General features: G+C 34.8%; 2 protein-coding genes across 2 annotated transcripts; one reads left to right on the top strand and one right to left on the bottom strand.

Annotated features, from left to right (window-relative positions):
* Positions 1-884: 884 nt before the first annotated feature.
* LOC123664482 (proteasome subunit alpha type-5) lies at positions 885-3,144 on the top strand. The gene is made up of 5 exons (XM_045599020.1): positions 885-1,010; positions 1,147-1,403; positions 1,521-1,699; positions 1,981-2,093; positions 2,558-3,144. Exons 2-5 carry the CDS (start codon positions 1,147-1,149, stop codon positions 2,738-2,740), a joined length of 732 nt encoding a protein of 243 aa, XP_045454976.1. The 5' UTR covers positions 885-1,010; the 3' UTR covers positions 2,741-3,144.
* A 2,264-nt stretch (positions 3,145-5,408) lies between these two features.
* On the bottom strand, positions 5,409-13,721 carry LOC123664420 (juvenile hormone epoxide hydrolase-like). Its single transcript, XM_045598963.1, has 9 exons — positions 13,635-13,721; positions 13,163-13,345; positions 12,559-12,807; positions 12,098-12,244; positions 8,716-8,935; positions 8,262-8,393; positions 7,715-7,949; positions 7,210-7,422; positions 5,409-6,172 (listed from the first exon to the last, which is right to left on the bottom strand). The coding sequence occupies exons 1-9, from the start codon at positions 13,719-13,721 to the stop codon at positions 5,659-5,661; spliced, it is 1,980 nt and encodes a 659-aa protein (XP_045454919.1). The 3' UTR covers positions 5,409-5,658.
* Between the last annotated feature and the right edge of the window lie 10,596 nt (positions 13,722-24,317).

The raw sequence follows: 24,317 nt of genomic DNA on the forward strand, positions 1-24,317 counted from the left end.
TTCTTTTTATATATTAACTAGCTGCTGCCCGCGACGTCGTCTGCGTGAACGCTATACAGCACCAAAAATACCTACGTTTATACCTTTTAAAATAATATTCATATACCCGTTTCTTCTTTACATTTCATATCTACAGAAAAATCTCATAGATGGCGCTGCTTTAAAATTGTCTTGTCTACTTATATTCATTTAATTATGTTTATCGGCTCAGTTACTTATATTGCATGATTTTTATAGTGTGAAGCTAACTTATATAGCATGGTTATTAACATAATAACAACAACATTCAAATATGCGTCGTTAGATTACACGTTGTTACAGAATGCGTTGAGGAAATAAAGGTTCACTGCTCGTTCCCGGTGTTGACCCGACTTCTTGATAATATTCGTGCCAAATTTAAAGTAAATCCATGCGGTACTTTTTGAGTTTATCCCGGACATACATACAGACAAACAGACAAAAATTCTAAAAACTATATTTTTGGCTTCGGTATCGATTGTAGATCACATCCCAAGTATTCTTTAAAAAAAAATATTCAATTACAGTTTTACCCTTAGTCGCCTCTTACGACACCCACGGGAAAAGAGGGGGTGGTTATATTCTTTAATGCCGTAGCCACAAGTTATACTCCAATTCTCGCGAAATATTCACTCATCATCACTCACTCAGCTGCATGTTTTCACCATGCCGTCATATTGCGAGCACACAGTTGACACCTGACAGCACCCAAATATGCGTTTCATTTATAAAATTCGCCTACAAGTACAACGCCCGCGGCTTTTTTTACCTCAGTGGAACGGCAATTTAAGCGGTCGTGCGTGACTCGTGATCAACGGTGAAGTGTGAATAGCGTTGTGGGCCTTAGGTGGAACGCACTCTTTATCTTTATGGTTGTCATGCTGTCAAAATTTTGATTACTCACGAAGTTGCTTGCTTGTGCATTTTATTCTAATCATAAAAAAAATAAATAGTCACGACTTGTAGTAGCTTAAAAATTTAACTTTTTCAAGGTATTAATATGATATTAATATCTCTTTTATGATATGTGTTCTTAAATATATATATATATTTTCCTTTGAAGTTTTTGATTGGTTGTCCTAATGTACCGGTAAAAATGCTTATACTAAACTTTTGGATATTTTGCAGATGTTCTTAACCCGTTCAGAGTATGATCGTGGAGTCAACACATTCAGCCCTGAGGGAAGGTTGTTTCAAGTGGAATATGCCATTGAAGCTATAAAACTTGGCTCGACCGCGATTGGTATCTCGACGTCAGAAGGAGTAGTTTTAGCAGTTGAAAAAAGGATTACTTCGCCCTTAATGGAACCTACTACTATAGAAAAAATTGTCGAAGTCGATAAACATGTTGCGTGTGCTGTTTCCGGTTTGATGGCTGATTCTAGGTAATAAAATACTTATTCACTCAGCCTCATATATATCAGAAAGAGAAACTAACTTATTAAAATGTGAAAAAAAAAACCAATAATAAAAGTGATAATGATATATTCTTATTATTTTAGGACTCTGATAGAAAGGGCTCGTGTTGAATGCCAGAATCACTGGTTTGTGTACAATGAACGTATGACTGTGGAGTCGTGTGCTCAAGCCGTCTCGAACTTGGCTATCCAATTTGGAGATAGTGATGATGACAGTGGAACTGCTATGTCTAGACCCTTCGGAGTAGCTGTTATGTTTGCAGGTTTGTCTCAAAGAGAAATAAAATCTATAGACAAAGAATTAATTATTTTTGCTCATGAATGTAAAAATGAGTTGATCAGTTTGCGAGCAAAACTTACCATTTCTTGAATATAAGAATCAAATTTAAACAATAAATTAATTATTTTAAATAGTAGTTCAACAGTAATATTAAAGGCTGTTGACTTATAAAAAGTAAGTGAATATGTGAGTAAATTTCGTAAAGTAAATAATTTTAGGTGTCTAGAATGAAAATCATTGTAATGTATACTTTGTATTTATTAGGTATTGATGAGAAAGGTCCTCAGCTGTTTCACATGGACCCAAGCGGTACTTTTGTTCAGTATGATGCCAAGGCCATCGGCTCTGGTAGTGAAGGGGCTCAACAAAGTTTGAAGGTAATATAAATATAGTGTATAGCTTAGATAGAGAGTTAGTCATTAGTCATTTTCAAGTTTCAACACATCAAAAATAGTCAGGAATTGTAATTTTTTAAATTATCATGTATTTTTGATTACCAAATTTATTTATCGTAGTTTGTAGCAGTAAGTTCAATACCTACTTGTAAATTATTGTTTTTCTGTGCATGCATTCTTCACTAGCTGCACTTTTAAATAAAAGTTAACAAATAATACACAAATACAGTACATTATTAAAGCAGTACATTTTTATTCGGGCACCAATGTTTACTTTAGTTTTGTAATTGCTGACTAAACTGCATTTAACCATACCAAGTAAATAGTGTATAGAATGTAAAAAAATCTCTTACTTGAAATTATGTAACTTCAGTTTACTTCACGCCTATAATTCACTTTACTTTTGTGTTATGAAATGTATTTAAATATGAAATATCAACTTTCAGGAGGTGTACCACAAGTCAATGACTCTTAAAGAAGCGATTAAGTCGGCATTGACTATCCTAAAACAAGTAATGGAAGAAAAACTATCCGAAAATAATGTTGAAGTAGTGACCATGACACCTGAGTCTCTGTTCCATATGTTTACAAGGGAGCAACTTGCCGAGGTTATTAAAGATATACCTTGAACCTTTGTATCTAGGATAGTAAAAACATGGTTCAGTTTTCAGTTTTGCTTATGACTTACTAAATTAAAACAAAAATTAAGCCCAAACAATAAAAACAAAGCTGAATTCTGTTCATAGAACTGTCCGTCAAACAGAACCTACGTTCTGGTAATATTTGAAGTAAATTGTATATGGTAGAAATCATTTTTGTTTAATTTTTAGTTTTTGAATGTAATTTGTATAATGTATGTACAATGTTTGTGCAAAATTTAGTTTTGGTTATATTTTTTCATGTTTTTTATATTACAATTTTTTGTAAATGCAGGCATTTTTTATGCTATTTATTTCAAATATTATCATGGTGATGGAGTTTGTAAGAATCTTAAAGTAAGTATTCAATGTTTAATAAAACTTTCATCTTATAACTATTTGTATTATTTTCTTTTTCTTTATTTCTATGTAAATATAAATATATATAAAAGGATAATGTAATAATAGTTTGTTAGGATCCTTATTTAGACATGAATTTCATAGTAGTGCCTATAATATATAATATTTTGATAGTATTATTATTAGAGTAAAATAGAAAGTTAAATTTAGATAATTTTTACGTTAAAAATACTTCAATATATGCAAAATATGAGAAAAACTTAACATTAGAAAGAAAAACATTCCAGTTTACACAGTTCCCATATTTCCCTATCCCATAATTCCATTCAAATTATTATAAAATTTATAATTGTTTGCTCGCAAACGAAAAAAAAAACCGACTCCAATTACATCGACAAGTAATACGACGTAACTTGTCGAAAAAAATTAACAAACTAGTCGTTACTCCGATTTTCGAGGGTTCTTCTCGATTTCTCTGGAATTCCATCATCAGATCCTGGTTTTCTTATCACGGTACCACCCCTGGGATATCTCCTTTCCAACAAAAAAAAAAAAAAAGAATTATCAAAATCGCTTCATAAACGACGAAGCTATTCCCGAACATATATAAATATATACGGTCGAATTGAGTAACCTCCTCTTTTTTCGAAGTAGTTTAAAAATATGGATTTACTTGATAAATACCGAAATTTAAAAATAGAAACATCAAAAAAAAAAAAAAAAATTGTAAAGTAGCGAAATTATTCTCGATTAATTGTGTTTGCTCGCAAACGAAAAAAAAACCGACTTCAATTATATCAACGAGTAATACAACGTAGATTGACGAAAAAATAGCCAAGTAACTACGCGTTATCAAAGATTACTCAAAGAGTAGTTATCGGATCTCAATAAATATATGTGACCACATGACAAACATCAGCTTTCGATTAAATTAAAAATTATTAAAATCCGTACACCCAGTAAAAAGTTATTGCGGATTTTCAAGAAGTTCCCCCGATTTCTCTGGGATTCCATCATCAAATCCTGGTTTCCTTATCATGGTACAAAACTAGGGATATCTTCTTTCCAACAAAAAAAGAATTATCAAAATCGGTACACCCAGTAAAAAGTTATTGCGGATTTTCAAGAGTTTCCCTCGATTTCTCTGGGATCTAAACTTGGGATATCCTCTTTTGCAACAAAAAAAGAATTATCAAAATCGGTACATCCAGTAGAAAGTTATGCGGTATAATACAACGTAGGTCGACGAAAAAAGCGTCAAGTAAAAACGCATTAATAGATATAGCTCGAAAAGTAGTTGTTAGATCTCAAATAAATTTAAATGGGACCAATTGACACACACCACCTTTCGATTAAAAAAAAAATTGTCGAAATCGGTCCACACGGTCAAAAGTTCTGATGTAACATACATAAAAAAAATACAGTCGAATTGAGAACCTCCTCCTTTTTTGGAAGTCGGTTAAAAAGTACTATTGTACTCTTGGTAAATGTAAATAGGTTAGTCTTAACTCTTATAAAGAGTATTAGATATCCTGAATGTAATATACTACACGAAATCCTATATCTGTGGGATCCAATTAAATATAACTGCACTTGAAAATATTGATAAAGTCTTGAAAAGTAAAATTGTAAATTTAGCAACTGTACATTTTACTATTAAAATCTGATACATTTTGGATTAACTAAAAAAGTTTATGTATTTTACAACGAAAGTCAATGATGATTAGACTATGTAACTAGACTGATTATTAGAGATATATTAGATTATTAACTAGACTTGTTCAATATTTATAGCCCTGCAAGTAGAGTAGCTTTCCTCCTGTTACGCGAGAAAGTACATTATACGAGAAATAGAAACAAAAAGTTACCTGGTAGGTTTGGTACTCTAGTGTTACACCTCATATATGCCTATTGAATAAAGTTTCAATTTAAGGATAGGTAATATTTAATCATTTTAAATCTGTTCCATTCAGCTGATAAAACTTGAAGTAAATTTTTATTTCGATATTATCTATAAGTTATGTTTTACTCTGTGTTAGTGATTCAGCAATAATTTTATAGAAATTCAAAAAAATGTATTAGAAATAAAATAAAATTTTGATTTAGATGATTTCCGCAATACCGGAGCTGCAATGGAGTGAAAATAGCTCACGGAACACTCTGCAAGATTTTTCTCGCTTGAGATTGGAGAGACAAACTGTTTAGGTAACACTATTTTAAAGTACTTTCGATTTTAATAAACTATTTTAATCTATATTTGTTTTCTTTTTAAATATCTTAAGCAAGAGTGAATAAGCGGTTTTTAGGTAAATAAAATCAATTTATTAATAAATATAAAAAAATATAATTTATCATATTCATACTTCACATAGTATAAAAGATCACATTTTTAATGTAACAAATTGCTTTTATTCTTACGTATAAATTAAAAGCTTATAAGATACTTAAGTGCATCAGAGAATATTTTAGCTTAAAAATATTAAACAAGTTCAATAATAAATTTCATCATACAAGTTAATTGGTCCATTCTTACATACAGACAATTTATATTACCAATATTTAGCCAAATAGGGTTCCAAATCCAATGGATTTACATTTGGTCCGAACCGTTCCACTGGAACACCGTTTTTGTCGACGATAAACTTTGAAAAGTTCCATTTAATGAAATCACCGAATGTACCGCTTTGGGTTTTTTTCAAAAAGTTCCATAAAGGATGTGTATTTTCTCCGTTTACTTCGATTTTCTCGAAGACATCAAATTTGACGCCTCTCTCTTGTATAAATTCCAAGATATCTTTCGATGACCCTGGCTCTTGGCCTCCAAATTGATTACAAGGGAAGGCAAGTATTTTGAAATCTCTGCCTTTAGCGTATTTCTCGTATAATTCGTTTAACTGGTCATAATTTGTGTCTGTGAGTCCGCATTGGGAGGCTACATTGACTATAAGGAGTACATATCCCCTGTATTTTTCAAGTTTGACATCTCTTCCATATATGTCTTTAACAGTAAAGTCGTATACATTTTCAAGTTTTTTATCATTGCTTTCGACTTTTTCTTGAGGACTGAAACAATTTAAATTATATACATTTTAACTTGAAATGTTCAATTAAATAATCTTAGATTAATGATAGCTTTTTAACTAATGTCGGAGGTTTGGACAACCAGATATTCTTAAGCATGTCAATCAAAGTGGTTTTATAAATATAGATGTCTTTTATCATAGGAACACACAGTCGTCTGTTCCTATGATAAGCAACTTAATGCTTGTGTTACAGGTAACATTTGACTGTTATAACTATATATATATAAATACAAATATTACACCCACACTCAGGCGGGAATCGAACCCGCAACCCGCGGAACAGAAAGCAGGGCCACTACAAAATGCGCCAAATGGGCTAGTCAAATGTTTTATGTTAATAGTATAAATTCTAAGATTAATGTTATAAAGAACAAGATTACCAAAATTTGTATGAATGTTGAATATTTTAACATTTATTTACTTTAAAAAGAATAACTAAGACTACGAAAGATCCAGAAACCACCATTTATTTTTTAACCATAATTTGTTATCATACATTACATCCATAAAGACAACACATATATTTGTCATGTGGAGGATAAAACTCACAATCATTAGTACATCAGCCAGTTGCTTATTATACTATAGTTATTCGTCGTCAAATATATTTTTTTTTACAAGTGATATACATCCACGGGCTTATGAACCCATGTCCTTTTTTATTCTAAAAACATGCAATTTTTATTTTTATTTTTTTCTATTTCAAGGTAGACGTACCTCGTCGTCAAATTACATATCCAAAGAATCAAGTTGGATACATGCCTGTTTTACTCTGCACATAAGTTACGAATATACTTTAATATATCAAGAGGTAAAATAGGCCATTAAGGCCTCTTTTACTTCAATTAAGAAACCTCATTAGATTCAGGCAATACAAATATTCGTACGATTTTATTTTCGTGTTACCCACACTAATGTGTGTGAATTCTAAATATTTTTATATAGGATAGAAAAATGCCATAAAGATATATTATCATCATTCAAGGCTCCTGTTGTCAATTATAATTTTTATTTTACCTGGTAACATTATGAAATTGTCTGAATGTATTCACAGCTTCAAATATATCATTTGCCATTATTTCAGGATTTTCCATAGTGGCAAAATGTCCACCATCCTCCACCATAGTACTGTGTAAATAATTCTTGAATTTCAACTTCAAAATACAATCTGGCTGAAACGCCAGTTCGTATTTGAATTTAATACCCCATGTTGGTACTTCAGTGGGTATTCTGAAATTAATAATATGGTTATCTATTGGGTGCCTGTTTCTTTTACACAATAAAAACTTATCTTCTACCTACAAAATTGCTTCTTTATGTCTGTTACTTATTTAATTTATTTATTTGTATATACTAAAGACTAGAAATATTTTAAGTTAACACTCATTTCAAAAGGGTATTTTCTAAGTGGATATGAGCGAGTGTATTTATAAAAAAGTAGTTAGAAATTATATGTTGCATAATTAGCTTAATTCGATTACACGTGTTGAATGATAAATATTTACTATAAAGTGATACTTACTCATCAAGCCTAGTACTCAAAGTTCGTTTGTTAAAACTCTCGGCATACAACCTCATTGCAGTTGTCATGCTGTTTGTAGACCAGTACACCATGATATTGTCTAGTAAGTTTGTTAAGCTATGTTTTGCCAATAAGTTACCATCGCCAGCCTTTATGTACGAAGGATTTGTCAAAGTTGAAAATTTTTCTAATATGTAAGCTGCTAGACCTGCTGGCGAGTCGGTTAGGGCAATACCTGTGAGATATATTTTGTCATTTAGCATCATGTACAAAATACTGTGAAATTATTATTTGTGGGTAACCTTATATCGATCGTAATTCTTTATATTGTAAAAATTTGTAATAAACGAAAACACTTTTTAACCAACTTCCAAAAAGGATGATGTTCTCAATTCCATTCATTTTTTTTTTGTGTGTTCAGAACGCAACTTTTTTTGCACAATTACATACTTGCTTATATAGTTTTTGAAGGATTGGGGGCAGATACTTTTCCCATTCACCCAGCTAGTTAATCCAGCTAGTTATTACATAAATAAAGACAAATTACCAATGGTATCAGGTTTGCTTGCTTGTAAATGCAAATAACCTGACTCTTGTATCAGCCAGGACATTTTCTCACTTAATGGATACATGCGGCTCTCTAACTCTGGCTCAACTATTAGCTTTGGCCAAAAACTACCTGTATGGAAAAGGTTTATTTAATTTTACTATACAATAGTAATTTAAATTAAAAAAAAAAAATGTAGGTTAAAGTTCTGTCTATTGGCTAAAGATGTTTATAAAGTTTCTTTACAATAGAAATTCTAAATATAAAAGTGAATGAAAATATTTCAAGATGCAATTAAAATTTATTGAAATTTCATGTAATGTTTTACTTTTATTTTTTTATTATTTTTAGTTTGCAATTTAGCTATCAATGAGACTTTATTTTATTTGTGTTATTCACAAAATTCTCAATTTTCCTAACAATACCATAAAAGAATACACAAAATAGGTCTTACCTAGCAATGTGTAAATATGAGCCAATGGGTGGAAAAACAACACAGGCAAGTTCGTATGAAAACCGAGCACTCTTTCTGGAAACAAGGTAGACATAATAGATCCTATGTAATGTCCACAATCACCTCCTTGGATGTAATATTTATCGTGACCGATTCTTTTCATTAAGTTTGATATAACTACCGCTATTTCCATTGGGCCTAAACCTGGGCGAGCGGGTGCCTGTAATAAAATTAAAAAAATATTTTGTTATTAAAAATATTATAATCGTACTTTATATAAATAAAATAGGATTTATATAGTACAGTAACCAATCATACAATACTTTTTTCAACTATGACATGGTGGAACTTTCTTTTACTAAAAAAAAAAAAAAAATCTACAAGGCTTCAAAAGCTCTTTTGAAAAGTTTTTTTTTTTTAATTAAATTTAATTTATGGCAGTACAAAAAACGCCAGGTTAGCTATTTTATTTTAAAATATTAAGTTATATCTAAAATATATATATACTAGCAGTGCCCGCGGCTTCGCCCGCGTTGAAATCAGTGTGTCACAAAGTTTTCCCGGCAAACTTTCAGTGAAACTCTCATCAAAATTGGCTTAACCGTTCCGTAAACCTTCCTCTTGAAACCCTCTCTCCATTGCTGAAACCGCACGAAAATCCGTTCAGTAGATTTTGAGGGAATCGATCACATACATTTTTGGGGACTTGGTTTTATAATACACTAACTGTTACCCGCGACTACGTCCGCGTGAAGCGCGCGTCGCGTCGAACAAAATGGTTCGTTGAATTCATCAGAATTGTGGTATGAAATAATAGTAATAATATAGTATTGTAGTGTAAATATGTTTAAAATATACTGCATGCAATTTAGTTTTTAATATAGTTCTACGTAAATATATGCCACGGAATAGCGTAAAGCACGCTCCTCCGTGACTCCGTGACGACAGGGGTAAATAAAATATCCTAGTAATAAATTATCCTAGTAACGTAAAGGTTAGATATTGTATAAAATATATATTTTTTTGTACTACTTATAAGTGATCAATATGTTTCTTGAACACATAGAGATGCAAACGCGGCTAATTTCCTTTAAACCGACCCTGGTGTATATGTTTCATACAAACTATCAACACCAATTAAACCCCCTTAGCGGTAGAATATCGTAAAATCCGTTCTTAGCGGATGTCTACTAACTATAATCTACCTCCCTGCCGAATTTCATCCTTGTCCATCCATCCAGGATGAACCATCCAGCGGTTTTTGAGTTCTTGTGATGAGTGAGTTAGTGACATTTATATTTCTAGATTACGATGCATTATTAGGACACCTCCGCACCATCTATAGAGCATACATTTTAAATTTCAAATTCTCTTATTTCAAAAACATAGGACTTTCATACAAACTCCAAAACTCCAACCCCGTTTTATCCCCTTAGTGGTCGAGTTTCATAAAATCCGTTCTTAGCAAATGTCTACGCCCTATAAGGAACCTACCTGTCAAATTTTAAGTTTTGTAGCTATTATAGTTTCAGAGATTTCGTGATGAGTGAGTCAACCTACCAGCCCCCGTTTTAACCCCAAAAGGGAGTTGATTTCTAAAGATACATTATTTAGACACCTTCTCACCATCTATAGATCATACATTTTAAATTTCAAGTCTCTTACTTCAAAAACATAGGACTTTCATACAAATTTCCATCCCCCGTTTTACCCTCTTAGGGGTCAAGTTTCGTAAAATTCGTTTTTATCGGATGTTTACGCTCTATAAGGAACCTACCTGCCAAATTTTAAGTTTGTAGCTATTACAGTTTCGGAGATTTCGTGATGAGTGAGTCAACCTACCATCCCCCGTTTTAACCCCAAAAGGGAGGTGATTTCTAAAGATACATTATTTGGATACCATCTCACCATCTATGGAACATACATTTAAAATTTCAAGTCTCTTACCTCAAAAACATAAGACTTTCATACAAACTTCCAACCCCCGTTTTATCCCCTTAGGGGTCGAATTTCTTAAAATTCGTTCTTAACAAATGTCTACGTCTTATAAGAAACCTACCTGACAAATTTCAAGTTTGTGGGTGTTATAGTTTCGGAGATTTCGTATAAGTAAGTCAACCTACCATCCCCCGTTTTAACCCCAAAAGGGAGTTAATTACTAAAGATACATTATTTGGACACGTTTTCACCATCTAGAGAGCATACATTTTAAATTTCAAGTCTCTTACTTCAAAAACATAGGAGTTTCATACAAACTTCCAAACCCCGTTTTACCCCTTTAGGGGTCGAGTTTCGTAAAAACCGTTTTTAGCGGATGTCTACATCTTATAAGGAGCCTACTTGCCAAATTTCAAGTTTGTATGTGTTATAGTTTCGGAGATTTCGTGATAAGTGAGTCAACCTACCATCCCCCGTTTTAACCCCAAAAGGTAATTAATTACTAAAGATACATTATTTGGACACGTTTTCACCATCTAGAGAGCATACATTTTAAATTTCAAGTCTCTTACTTCAAAAACATAGGAGTTTCATACAAACTTCCAACCCCCGTTTTACCCCTTTAGGGGTCGAGTTTCGTAAAAACCGTTCTTAGCAGATGTCTACATCTTATAAGGAGCCTACCTGCCAAATTTCAAGTTTGTATGTGTTATAGTTTCGGAGATTTCGTGATGAGTGAGTGACCTTTCGCTTTTATATATATTATTATTATAGATTATAGATAAAATAATCAGTCAGGTATTGAAATGAACAAAACAACAAGACGGTTATTCAAAATAAGGTCAATTCCTTTAATATATTTGGTATCTATAAATAATGTTATCAATGTTTTACATAAGAGGTCAATGTATGAGATAATGAATAACAAATTCATGCAATGTATAAATTTTACTTTTTATTTTAGTAAGTGATATTAAACACATTAAAGTATTGTGAATTTGTTTGTTATCTATTCTTTTGAACAATAAATTTATTGATTTAAAAAATAAAATTATTGTAATCCTTAATTTTGAATATGTTTAAATTATAATAGATATTAGTTAGTTGACACAGGCCCTGTTCAAATTTCTTAGAAAAAAGTTTTTTTTTTTTTAAATTCTTATTAATAGAATTTTTCATTTTAATAAGAAAACTTGAACTAATTTTGTTACATATAACAAAAGAACTTTTGTTGAAAAATTATGAATGCAATTAATCTGAAATTTTGAATTAACCTCACCGCTGGACAAAGGTCTCTTTCTCTATATAGGAAAATGGTCAGATCTTAATCCGCCATGCTGTTCCATTGCATGTTGGTAGAAAGAGTCCTACTATGAGTAACAATTAGTTGCAGAAGACAAAGCTGTTAAGAATAAAATTATAGTCTTTTAATGTTTTCTCATACCTGTGAAAATCCATATCCAGGCAGGCTAGGAGCAATGATCTCAAAAACAAACTTGTGTCCAACTCTTGGTTTGGTCAGCTTTGGTATAATTTCGTAGAACTCTCTGATAGACCCTGGCCACCCGTGTATTAACAGTAATGGTACTACCTGTAAAATAAATGGACAGTATTCATAATATTACTTTTCAAATTTTATTTTCAACACTATTAAGCGAGTCAGTGAAACCTCATATTTTATGATTAAAATTTAAATTTTGGTCTTATTGCTCCTTATAAGTCATTATTTATTTAATTAAAGGCAAAATAATTTAATTTATTTATAATGAATAAGAAGTGATTATGTGTGTCTCAAATTCGATGATTCTTATTTTATTTCAATACTGGTGCTTGTCCTGCGGTGCCATTTAAATTTAACAGACACAATTATGATTTATTTAATAATCTTTACTTAGAAATACTTACTTCAACATCTGGCAGAAGATTATCTGGCTTAACATGCATATAATGTATGTCTAATCCTTGTATATTTGTCATGAAATGGTTATACTGGTTGAAAAACTCTTCCCTTTCCTTGAAGTTATACTTATTCTGCCAGTAGTCTAAGACTCTGGTTATGAAATGTGTATTAAAACCGTAAGTAAAGCCAGCTTCTTCTAGAGGTGGCGGGAAAGGCCTTCTGTGAAGAAGTCTCTCCTTAAGATCATTGATCATCTGTAAATAAAAAGTTAATAATTTTAATTATATCATTTATTATCTTTTGGATGTTTTTTGTAAATCTTTATAAATGTTCTGTTTCTGTGCAATAAACTATTAAATATACAATAAATAAATATAAATTGTGTGATAATAAAGTACCTATAAGTACTATTAAACTGACAAATTTTTAGGAAGTTAAAATTATGACCATATACATTGCTTTGTCCATATGCATTGTACTTTTATACTAGTGATTTTTTTTTTGAATTGTTACAATACTTCCAGGGATTAGCTTCTACAATTCTACAAATTTTACCTCTATATCAAATTGGTACCTATATTATTAAGAAAATGAACATTATAAACTTACGACATCTGAAAATTCAACTTTGTAAGGTCTTATAGATAAATCTGGATTTATTTTCATAGGATAGGGTCCCCAGTATGCATTCAGATCAAACTTTGGTAGTTCAGGTGGAGTTGTTAAGGCTTTGTAAAGATAATATGACGCTGCACCTGTTACTATTGTTGATAAAAATACTATTTTTCCAAACTGAAAAAGAAATATAAAATCATTTTTAGAGTGTAAAATATTGACTTATCTACGTGTTAAAACATAAGCAATGTTTTATAAAATTTATATAGGATTAATAACGATTAAATTTATAAAACAAAAATAATACATATTTTTACCAACTTAAAAATATTTATTTTGTCATTATATTGTTATTTTTATATAACTTAATGTGTTTACAAAAATTCAAATACCTCATCAATGAATTAAGAACATAAAAAAATAAAAACACTAAAAATACATTTTAAAAAGAAAAATTTTAACTCACAGAGAAGAATGATGATTTCTGTTTCTGTTTTGTTTCTTGTAGTTGTTTCTTTTTATTTTCATTTTTCTTTGATTGTTTATTGCTCATTTTTGTACTTTCTAAATAGTTTCAATTATATCTCACCGGCATAAATAGTACAACTTAACTTTTCGGTGAAATTATGTTCGTTTTCTGTATAAGTAGATATTTTTTTATATGCTATACGATTAGAATATTGGTATACGTACATTTGAGATTTCTGTACTAGCTGGTGTTTGTAAAGTACACCAGATAATGTATAAAATTATAAAAGTTGGTATTATAATGGGTAAAATTTTTAAATTTTATAAGTGACACCGTGAGTCGTGACACGAACGCTAATGTTTGGTGTCATTTATATCCGTCACAGAATAAGCAAATGTACTAAATTATACAGCCTCGTCTGATGTGTTGTGTCCAATTGTTCAATAATATATAAAAAACCTAGCAATGTCTTTTATTGAGGTGAGATACATTTTGTTAAATTTCTTTTAATCATAAAATATCGACCGATCGAGGAGACAGACGAGGTTTCTATCCCGCCTGTGTCGGAGGCGGAAATGGAGGTCGCGGTCCGCTGCCTGCGCGGAAAGAGGACGGCGCCTGGCCTGGATGATGGCCCGAGCCGGGTGCTGGGAATCGTCCTCTAGGAGATGTGTGATCGGCTTCGGGAGTTGTGCAGCGCCTGTCTCGCGTCTGGACGATTCCCGAAGCCGTGGAAGGAGGGACGGCTGTGCCTGTTTCGAAAAGGAGGGGCGACCCGTCGATTCGCCCTCCGCATACAGGCCCATCGTCCTGCTGAATGACACGGGCAAACTCCTAGAGAGAGTCGTGGCTTCCCGTGTCGTCCGGCACCTGAAGGGAACTGGGCCCGGATTATCCGAGGCCCAGTACGGGTTCAGAGCGGGGCGGTCTACATTAGACGCCCTGCTCTGGCTCAAAGGATGGACGCAGGTGGCGGTCCGCGAGGGGGAGAAGGCGTTGGCTGTCCCGCTGAAGGCGTTGGGTCCTGGTCCGGGTGGGAGCTCAGATGAGATACCTGGGTCTCACCCTGGACGGGAGGTGGTCTTGTGTCTTGTGAGAGTCGTGGGAGCCGCCGCCTCACTGGGGAGGCTGCTGCCGAACGTGGGTGGTCGAGTGCCCATTGCCGTCGGCTGTACTCCGGGGTCATCTGGAGTATGGCCATGTACGGGACACCCGTCTAGGCGGACGCCCTTGGTCTCGCCAACAAGACCCTGCTGCGACGTCCGCAGCGGGTCATCGCGACGAGGGCGATACGCAATTACCGGACGATGTCCTAGACGGCGGCGTGCGTGCTGGCCGGTGATCCCCGTGAAAATTGCAGGCGGAGATCCTCGCCGAAATTTACCACTTCGTGGCGGCGAGGAGATCTCGGGGGGAGCCCCCGAAGGCAGGCACAGGACACCCTGTTTCGGCGGTGGAAGGAGGACCGAGCCCCGCCGGTCCCCGGGCAGTGGACGATGGACGCGGTCAGGCCAGTACTTCAGAAGTGGGTGAAGCGGCGGTTCGGGCCGCTAATCTTCCGTTTGGGGCAGGTATTTTCCAGACACGGGTGCTTCGGTAAGTACCTGCACCAAATTGCGAGACGGGAGGCGACTCCAGCCTGCCATGGGTGTGGGGCGCCAGAGGATACGGCGCTCTACACGCTAGAGGTGTGCGCCGCGTGGGACTCACAGCGGCGCGCGCTTTCGGTTATCCTCGGACGAGATCTCTTACTGCTGAGTGTCGTAAAAGCCATCAGTGAGAGATCGTGGCAGGCGGCGGTCTCCTTCTGTGAAGAGGTAATGACGCAGAAGGAGGCCGTGAAGCGGGCCAGGGAGAATGACCTCCTCTCCCACCTCTCCACCGACCCACTCCAGCGCAGACGTATGGGGCAAGGAGGAGACAGTTTGCCTACCTCCTGTCCCCCTCGTAATAGTGGGGTCGCCGGCCGATAGTCAGGGGATTTCGGCCGGCCTGATGACACGACGCCACATGTCTGAGGGGTAGCCTTGTTGTGAGCGAGGCCACCCTCACCATTGTGCCGGGGCCCGGAGGATTTGTCCAGGTCTACCGCTGGGGCGAGGTGGCGAATGCTAGCACGACCCCATCACACCCCACGCAGGCGGACGACTGCTCACACGTAGTGGTTTTTTAGTCAGTAAGAGTCTGACATACCCTCTGGCGCCCCCGCGCGATTTTCCCTACTTTTTATTTTTTATTTTTATTTTATTGTTAAGGAACACAAACAGTTAAAAATAAACACATACAATTAAAGTTACAAATATAATACATAAACCAAAACTGTGTCCACAAATAAGTTTAACACGATCAGCTTTCGCCAAAACTAAAAGCAAGAATACATTTGTTAAATAAGTCAAAAATCAACATTAGCATTTAAAAACTAAATTAAGGCTACAACTACAGGCAAAGGAAGAAACATTACGAAACAACTATACAAAGAATTAAAAATTAAAAAATCAAAAATTAAAAAATCAAAAAATTAAAAATTAAAGGCCAGACATCACCAAGATTTGTTGCAAGTCAATTCTCTAACCCTACTCTTATAAAAATTAAGTGAGCACCAGAACTGGTCAATTGTTTTAAAATGTTTATTATATGATGAAGTTGCACGTGGAATGAATGTGTTGCCACCATACTTGGTTTTGGTCTTAGGTATATGGTACGACTCCTTTGATCGAGCACTAATACGTGGACATTTTATATCAATGTTACGTAATAAAAAGGGAGAATCAATATAATTATTAATAATTTTATATAAAAAGCACTGATCCCTTTCTAATCGGCGAACATACAATGGTTGAATAGGATGAGAAGTCAAGTCAGCTTTTAAAAGAAATTTACTCCTGCGATCCAGGTGTTTCAAAAATTTTTTGTTTATTTTTTCGATCTTATTAATGTATTTTTTATATTGGGGATTCCAAACCACTGAAGCATATTCAAGTATAGGTAGCACAAATGATCTATATAAGAGTATGTAAGTCGAGACAAACATGAATTCTCGAGATACTCTCAGAATGAAACCTAACATTCGGTAAGCCTTATTAACTATATACTCTATGTGAAACTCGAAAGATAGCCGTGAATCAATGTATACACCCAGATCCTTGACAACGGAAACCCTTTCTACAAATTCATTATTTAATTGATATTTAAAAATTATTGGTTGTCGTTTCCTAGTAAAGGTAATAACATGACATTTCTTTACATTTAATTTAAGACTATTTGAATCACAATACAGACAAATATTGTCCAAATCTTGTTGCAAGAGTAAACAGTCCTTTTGGGATTTTATAATTGAAAAAATTTTCATGTCATCCGCATAAAGAAGGACATTAGATGTCTTAATATTACATATTATATCATTAATATATAAGTTAAATAACAACGGCCCCAAGTGCGAACCCTGTGGTACCCCAGATGTAACGGGCACAAAAGACGAACAGTAGCCCTTGACGGTTACTGCCTGACTTCTATGACGAAGGTAGGAATCAATCTAACGCAGGAGATCGCCATGGATTCCGAGCGCCATAAGTTTATTTAGTATAATTTGGTGCGATATTTTGTCAAAAGCCTTAGAATAATCTGTATATATAACATCAACTTGAAAACCCTGGTCCATGGCAAAGCCAATTCTGTGAATAAACTCGCATAAATTAGTTTCAGTCGATCTTTTTGAAACAAATCCGTGTTGTTCAGGAATGATAAGGGGTCTTATTTGAGGTAAAATGCTATCGTAAATGATTTTTTCAAACATTTTAGCAATTGTATTAAGTTTGGAAATAGGTCTATAATTAGTTACATTATGCTTATCACCTGATTTGAAAATAGGGACGGTGAAAGATTCCTTCCATTTAGTAGGCATGATACCGCTTATGAGAGATTTCCTAAATAGAAACATTAAAGGTTTAACAAGTTGTTCCTTACATGCTTTATAAAATACTGGTGGTATTCCATCAGGACCGGATCCTTAAGCAATATTTAATGCACCTAAATATTTAAGTATATTTTCACTTGATATATCAATCGACCGTATTGGATAAATATTATTTAAACCATTATTAGCACTATGGTAATTCGTTGAGATAGAATAAGTTGAACTTGGCTCATAAACAGATTCAAAGTATTCGTTAAAGATATTACAAATATCGCTACCATTAGTTAAAGAAATACTATTATACGTCATAGAATTGGGAATAACTGGAGCGGCCTTTTTAGATTTCACAAACGTTAAAAAAAGGTTATACAGAAGACCGAGGAGTATAACTTGCCATTATGCTTAGCGTTTGTGGACTATGAGAAGGCCATTGATTTGATCGAGACATGGGCTATGCTGAAGGTTCTCCATAGGTGCCAAGTATACTGCAGGTACGTTGAGGTGCTGAGGTACTTATACTCTAACGGCATAATGTTGGTCCGATTACAGGACTAGAGCTCGAAGCCAACACTACTTCAGCGAGTCGCGAGGCAAGGGGATGTTATATCCCCGAAGCTGTTTACCGCTGCGTTGCAGAACGCATTCAAGTTTCTGGATTGGAAAGGATTCGGAATCAACATCAATGGCGAGTACCTTACCCACCTCCGTTTAGCTGATGACGTAATCTTCTTGGCTCAGACCTTGGAAGACCTGAGCACAATGCTCGAGCATCTCAACAGTGTTTCCCAAAGAGTGGATCTTAAGCTGAACATGGACAAAAGAAGTTACAAAACAGATAATAAAATCACTAAGATGCTCTTCTATACTAATATTATAAAGATGTAAAGTTTATAACTTTGTTTGTATGTAGGGGGTAATCTTCGCAAATGCTGATCCGATCATGAACATTCTTTCACTAAAAGAAAGCTACACTATTCAGGAGTAACATAGGCTATATTTTATTGTAATTGAACAAAACATTCAGAAAATAAGAAAAAGATTAAAATATAATATCAAAATGGTAAATAAACTAGCGCCATCTATCGCTATTAGAAAACAATTTATTAGTATTTCGACGTTATTAATTTAGTCTTATTTTCGTCTATCGACGACGTTTTCTCGATTTTTGATAGATGGCGTTGGAGCAACATATTATTTATGTAAGTGCTATAAAATTTGTTCTTTAAAGTATGTTATTTGGTTCTGTAATTTAAAATAATAAATACACGGGAGCAACATATTATTTATTTAAGTGCTATAAAATTTGTTCTTTAACGATATGCACGCATAGAAAAAATGTATCAGCATTTTTGGCAAAGATGGCAGAGGGAATACATTTCGGAAATACAACAGCGAACCAAATGGAGAACCAACAAGGCCAAGCTGAACGTCAGTGATTTGGTTCTCATCCATGAAGACCACGTCCCTCCGCTGTGTTGGAGGCTTGGGCGAGTGACGCGTTTGTTCCCGGGTCCAGACGGCGTATCCAGGGTCGCGGACTTGTCCACCACTAGAGGCTGCGTACGGCGGCCACTTGTGCGCCTCTGTCCTCTACCAACTGCTGAAGATCTTCAAGGTTGAAAGAGCTTCCTTTCAACGAGGCGGGAGGATGTTGCCGCGCAAGGCAATTTAGTTCATATATATTTTTTTAATAGTAGTAATTGTAGGGAGAGAGAGGGCGCATCTGTGCTCGTGTTAACATTGGCTCTGTTATAAATAATTGTTTTTATGATATAATAGTTGTAAATTGAAGAGTAAAAGTGATAATTACGTGAAACAAGTTGTGAATTCACCGGACTAATGTTATGTGCTTGATAAATGTGATATTCACGAAGAAATATTCGAAAAAACAACCGAAATCTAAATCAGCACGAAACGCTTCGACTGGGGAATAATTTACGAAAATAACTTATAAAGACTAACATCAACACCTGTTACGTGAAATCCAGGAGAAGGATAAGTGTGAAAAACCGTATGTTTTGAAAATCTTGTTTATAATATAATTTCAAATATAAACGGAAGGTAAAATAAAAATTACCGCCATCTAAAGATACCGTAATAGCGCCATCTATCGGGGAGTAGCGAAGATATCTGCAACAATAATAAAAACTCCTGCGCAACAACAGCTTCCAATAGAGGGCGTTAGTGGTACATAAACAATGGAAGAAGTCGTAAAAATTTTACAAAATATACAAGATGACATATCAAAGAATAAGCAAGAAATGAAAGAGATGGAACTAAATATTAAAGAATTTATAAATAACAAAATAGATGAAAAATTTCTCATTTTCGAAACCAAAAATAAAGAGTTGGAAACAAAAATTGAACAACAACAAAAAACTATAGATATCTTAGATAAACAACTCAGAAGAAAAAACGTTATATTTTTTGGAATTGAAGAGAAAGAGAAAGGGTATGAAAGTTTACTCTCCATAGTGTTAGATATTATCAACAACCAGATGAAAATACCTTGCCAGAAATGGGAAATCGAACACGCTAATAGGATAGGAAAAAACACAGGTAAAATCAGGCCAGTAGTTGTCACAATAACAACAACAAGCAGGAAAATAGAGATACTTAAGAAGAAAAAATCGCTGAAGGATGCAAATATTTACCTAAAAGAAGATTTTCCGCCTAACGTGTTGCAAAAACGAAAAGAATTACAAGAAGACCTTAAACGCGAGCGCGAGTCAGGAAAAAGAGTAATATCTAAGATTTTATTTTTGTGTTACCCACATTAGGAATTCTAAACATTTTTGAATATCATATCAAAAATTGACCGCTCCAGCGGGGTTCGAACCCGCGTCTCCGACGTACCGTGTCGGCGCTCTAGCCAATTAAGCTATGGAACGATGCACCCGCTCGAGCGAAATTTTCGATATGATAATTTTTAATTTCGGCTTAAGCTAACCGTGGCGCCGTCTATAGTGAGCTCTTTACAGAAACCCGTAACTATTCAAAGTTTCATATTACAATGAAAATCTTTGACAGGAGACGACACCGTGCTATTTTTAATATCTAAGATTTTATTTTTGTGTTACCCACATTAGGAATTCTAAACATTTTTGAATATCATATCAAAAATTGACCGCTCCAGCGGGGTTCGAACCCGCGTCTCCGACGTACCGTGTCGGCGCTCTAGCCAATTAAGCTATGGAACGATGCACCCGCTCGAGCGAAATTTTCGATATGATAATTTTTAATTTCGGCTTAAGCTAACCGTGGCGCCGTCTATAGTGAGCTCTTTACAGAAACCCGTAACTATTCAAAGTTTCATATTACAATGAAAATCTTTGACAGGAGACGACACCGTGCTATTTTTAATATCTAAGATTTTATTTTTGTGTTACCCACATTAGGAATTCTAAACATTTTTGAATATCATATCAAAAATTGACCGCTCCAGCGGGGTTCGAACCCGCGTCTCCGACGTACCGTGTCGGCGCTCTAGCCAATTAAGCTATGGAACGATGCACCCGCTCGAGCGAAATTTTCGATATGATAATTTTTAATTTCGGCTTAAGCTAACCGTGGCGCCGTCTATAGTGAGCTCTTTACAGAAACCCGTAACTATTCAAAGTTTCATATTACAATGAAAATCTTTGACAGGAGACGACACCGTGCTATACGCCACGTAGGCGCCACGGTTAGCTTAAGCCGAAATTAAAAATTATCATATCGAAAATTTCGCTCGAGCGGGTGCATCGTTCCATAGCTTAATTGGCTAGAGCGCCGACACGGTACGTCGGAGACGCGGGTTCGAACCCCGCTGGAGCGGTCAATTTTTGATATGATATTCAAAAATGTTTAGAATTCCTAATGTGGGTAACACAAAAATAAAATCTTAGATATTAAAAATAGCACGGTGTCGTCTCCTGTCAAAGATTTTCATTGTAATATGAAACTTTGAATAGTTACGGGTTTCTGTAAAGAGCTCACTATAGACGGCGCCACGGTTAGCTTAAGCCGAAATTAAAAATTATCATATCGAAAATTTCGCTCGAGCGGGTGCATCGTTCCATAGCTTAATTGGCTAGAGCGCCGACACGGTACGTCGGAGACGCGGGTTCGAACCCCGCTGGAGCGGTCAATTTTTGATATGATGTTCAAAAATGTTTAAAAAGAGTAATTTTACGCTACGACAAAATTGTGACACTAAAAACACGCGAATCTGAAACCCGTACACCCACAGAAAGGAACAAAAATAAACGTCTTATGTCTATATCACCTGAAGAAACATTTAAGGAAACGGGAACAGAAAGCAGCAACGAAAGGACAAAACAAATAACTAAAAGAAACAAATCACAAACTATAACAAGCTTCTTACGCCCGTCGCAGCTGAACCTTAACGAACAGGCACCACCAACGGTTAATGCGAAAGATACTCAAAAAAACTAACTAGCGCCTCTGCAATTTTAACCTCTCTACCTTCTCCAAGCCGGCCGGTCACCGAGGAGAAGTCAGACCACTGCCTCCTAAACCACGATCAAAACCAAATCAAAAACAATAAAAATATAAACACAAGCAAAAAACAAAAATCACGAAATCTCTATATAGCCAGTATAAATGTAAGAACATTATTATTAGACAGCAGAATTGAAGAGTTAAGATACGCTGTTAAGTCAATAAAATGGGACATTATAGGTTTATGTGAAACAAGAAGAGAAAAAGAAACAATTGAAGAACACACCGATTTTATTTTGTTTCATACACCTGGGACGAAAGGAAGAAATGGAGTGGGATTCTTAATTAAAAAGTATTTAAAGAATGATATACTGAATATAAAAAGCTTTTCAGACCGTGTAGCGTTACTAGAAATACAAACATCTCACAACTCTACCTGGTCTTTTGTTCAATTATACGCCCCTACAGAGCAAAGCACTAAAGAAGATATTGAATATTTTTATAAAACAGTGCAATCGGCCTTGGACTCAATCCACACTAAAAATGTAATTTTGCTTGGTGATTTCAATGCTAAAATAGGAAAAGCTAAACAAAACGAAGGAAGAAATATAGGTAAATACTCATATGGGAAAAGAAGCTCTCACGGCGAAAGACTAGTACAATTCGCAGTCGAAAATGATTACTGCTTCATGAACAGCATGTTCCCAAGCAAACCACACAAAAAATGGACATGGCGATCCCCTAATAGTCAGCATTTTAACGAGATTGATTACATACTAACAAATCAATCCAACTGTATAAGGAAATTTGATATAATAAAAAACCTGAACTTCAATACTGACCACAGGATGATTAGATGCGAACTATCATTAACTTTAAAATCAAAAAGAAGAAAAATAAAATCCGTTGACTACACTAGGCAACAACTGACTATTTCAGCGGACGACACTAGCTACTGGGGAAATAAATTCATGGAAGCTGTTAATTCACATGTACAGGTACAAAAGCAATACGACCAGCTAGAAATAGTGTTACAAGAATTTTTGAAACAACTGCCACGGAAAAACAAACATATAAACAAATATATAAATGATGAAACAGAAGTTCTCTTAAAACAGAGGAAAGAATTATATACAAAAAAGAGAACAAAAGAAGTAAAATCCGAAATATCAAGAATAAGCAAAAAAATTAATAGAAATATTTTACAGCAAAAAAAAGCAATACGACAAAGTACCTTCGAAAAATTCATAGAAAAGACAGGGGCTGTACGTAAAGCTTATAAAGAGTTGAGTGATAAGTCAGAGTGGACAGGAAAGTTGAAAAATAAACAGGGAATTATTCAATCACGACGTTCTGATATCATAAATGAAGCCACATACTTCTACAAAACGCTCTACACTGCCACAGGTAGTACCTTTTCCTTCCCAGCCACAAAATCGAACGAGTATCATAGAGCAGATTCCAATGCGGAGACACCAATCATTTTGATTTCAGAAATCGAACACGCAATAAAATCCCAAAAAAACGACAAGACCCCAGGAAGCGACAACATTACTAACGAAATCCTTAAAACATTATCCGATGTACTTTTGAAACCTCTTCAAGTATTATTCAATAATATACTTAGAACCGAAAATACACCAGACCAGTGGTCAAAAGCTACAATCATATTACTATTTAAAAAGGGGGATAGAAGTGATCTAAGAAACTATAGACCAATCAGTCTCATGTCTAATTTATACAAAATCTTTTCAAAAATCATATTAAGTAGGATAACAAGAACTTTAGAAGAACACCAACCGCGTGAACAAGCAGGTTTCCGTAAAAGCTATTCGACTATGGACCATATACAAGTTGTAACACAAGTAATTGAAAAAGCGAAGGAATATGGCAAGACTTTGTACATGTGCTTTATAGACTATACAAAAGCATTTGACTCTCTACATTTTGAAGCTATATGGATATCACTTACACAGCAAGGTGTCAACCAGAAATACGTCAACTTAATTAAAAATATATATACAAAATGTCTTGCTAAAGTGCGCCTAGAACGTGAAGGTACCGAATTCCCCGTACAAAAAGGAGTAAGGCAGGGAGACCCCCTCTCACCGAAACTGTTTTCAGCAGTACTCGAATCTATTTTCAGAAATCTAGATTGGGAATCAAAGGGAATAAAAATAGATGGAGAACTGCTGAACCACTTGCGTTTCGCGGACGACATTGTGGTATTCGCAGGAAGTGCTACCGAATTAGAAAGTATGTTAAATGAACTAACAATCGAAAGTCAAAAGGTGGGATTGTTAATGAATACGACGAAAACCAAA

The sequence above is a fragment of the Melitaea cinxia genome, chromosome 22 (genome assembly GCF_905220565.1).
Source record: "Melitaea cinxia chromosome 22, ilMelCinx1.1, whole genome shotgun sequence".
Lineage (NCBI taxonomy): Eukaryota > Metazoa > Arthropoda > Insecta > Lepidoptera > Nymphalidae > Melitaea > Melitaea cinxia.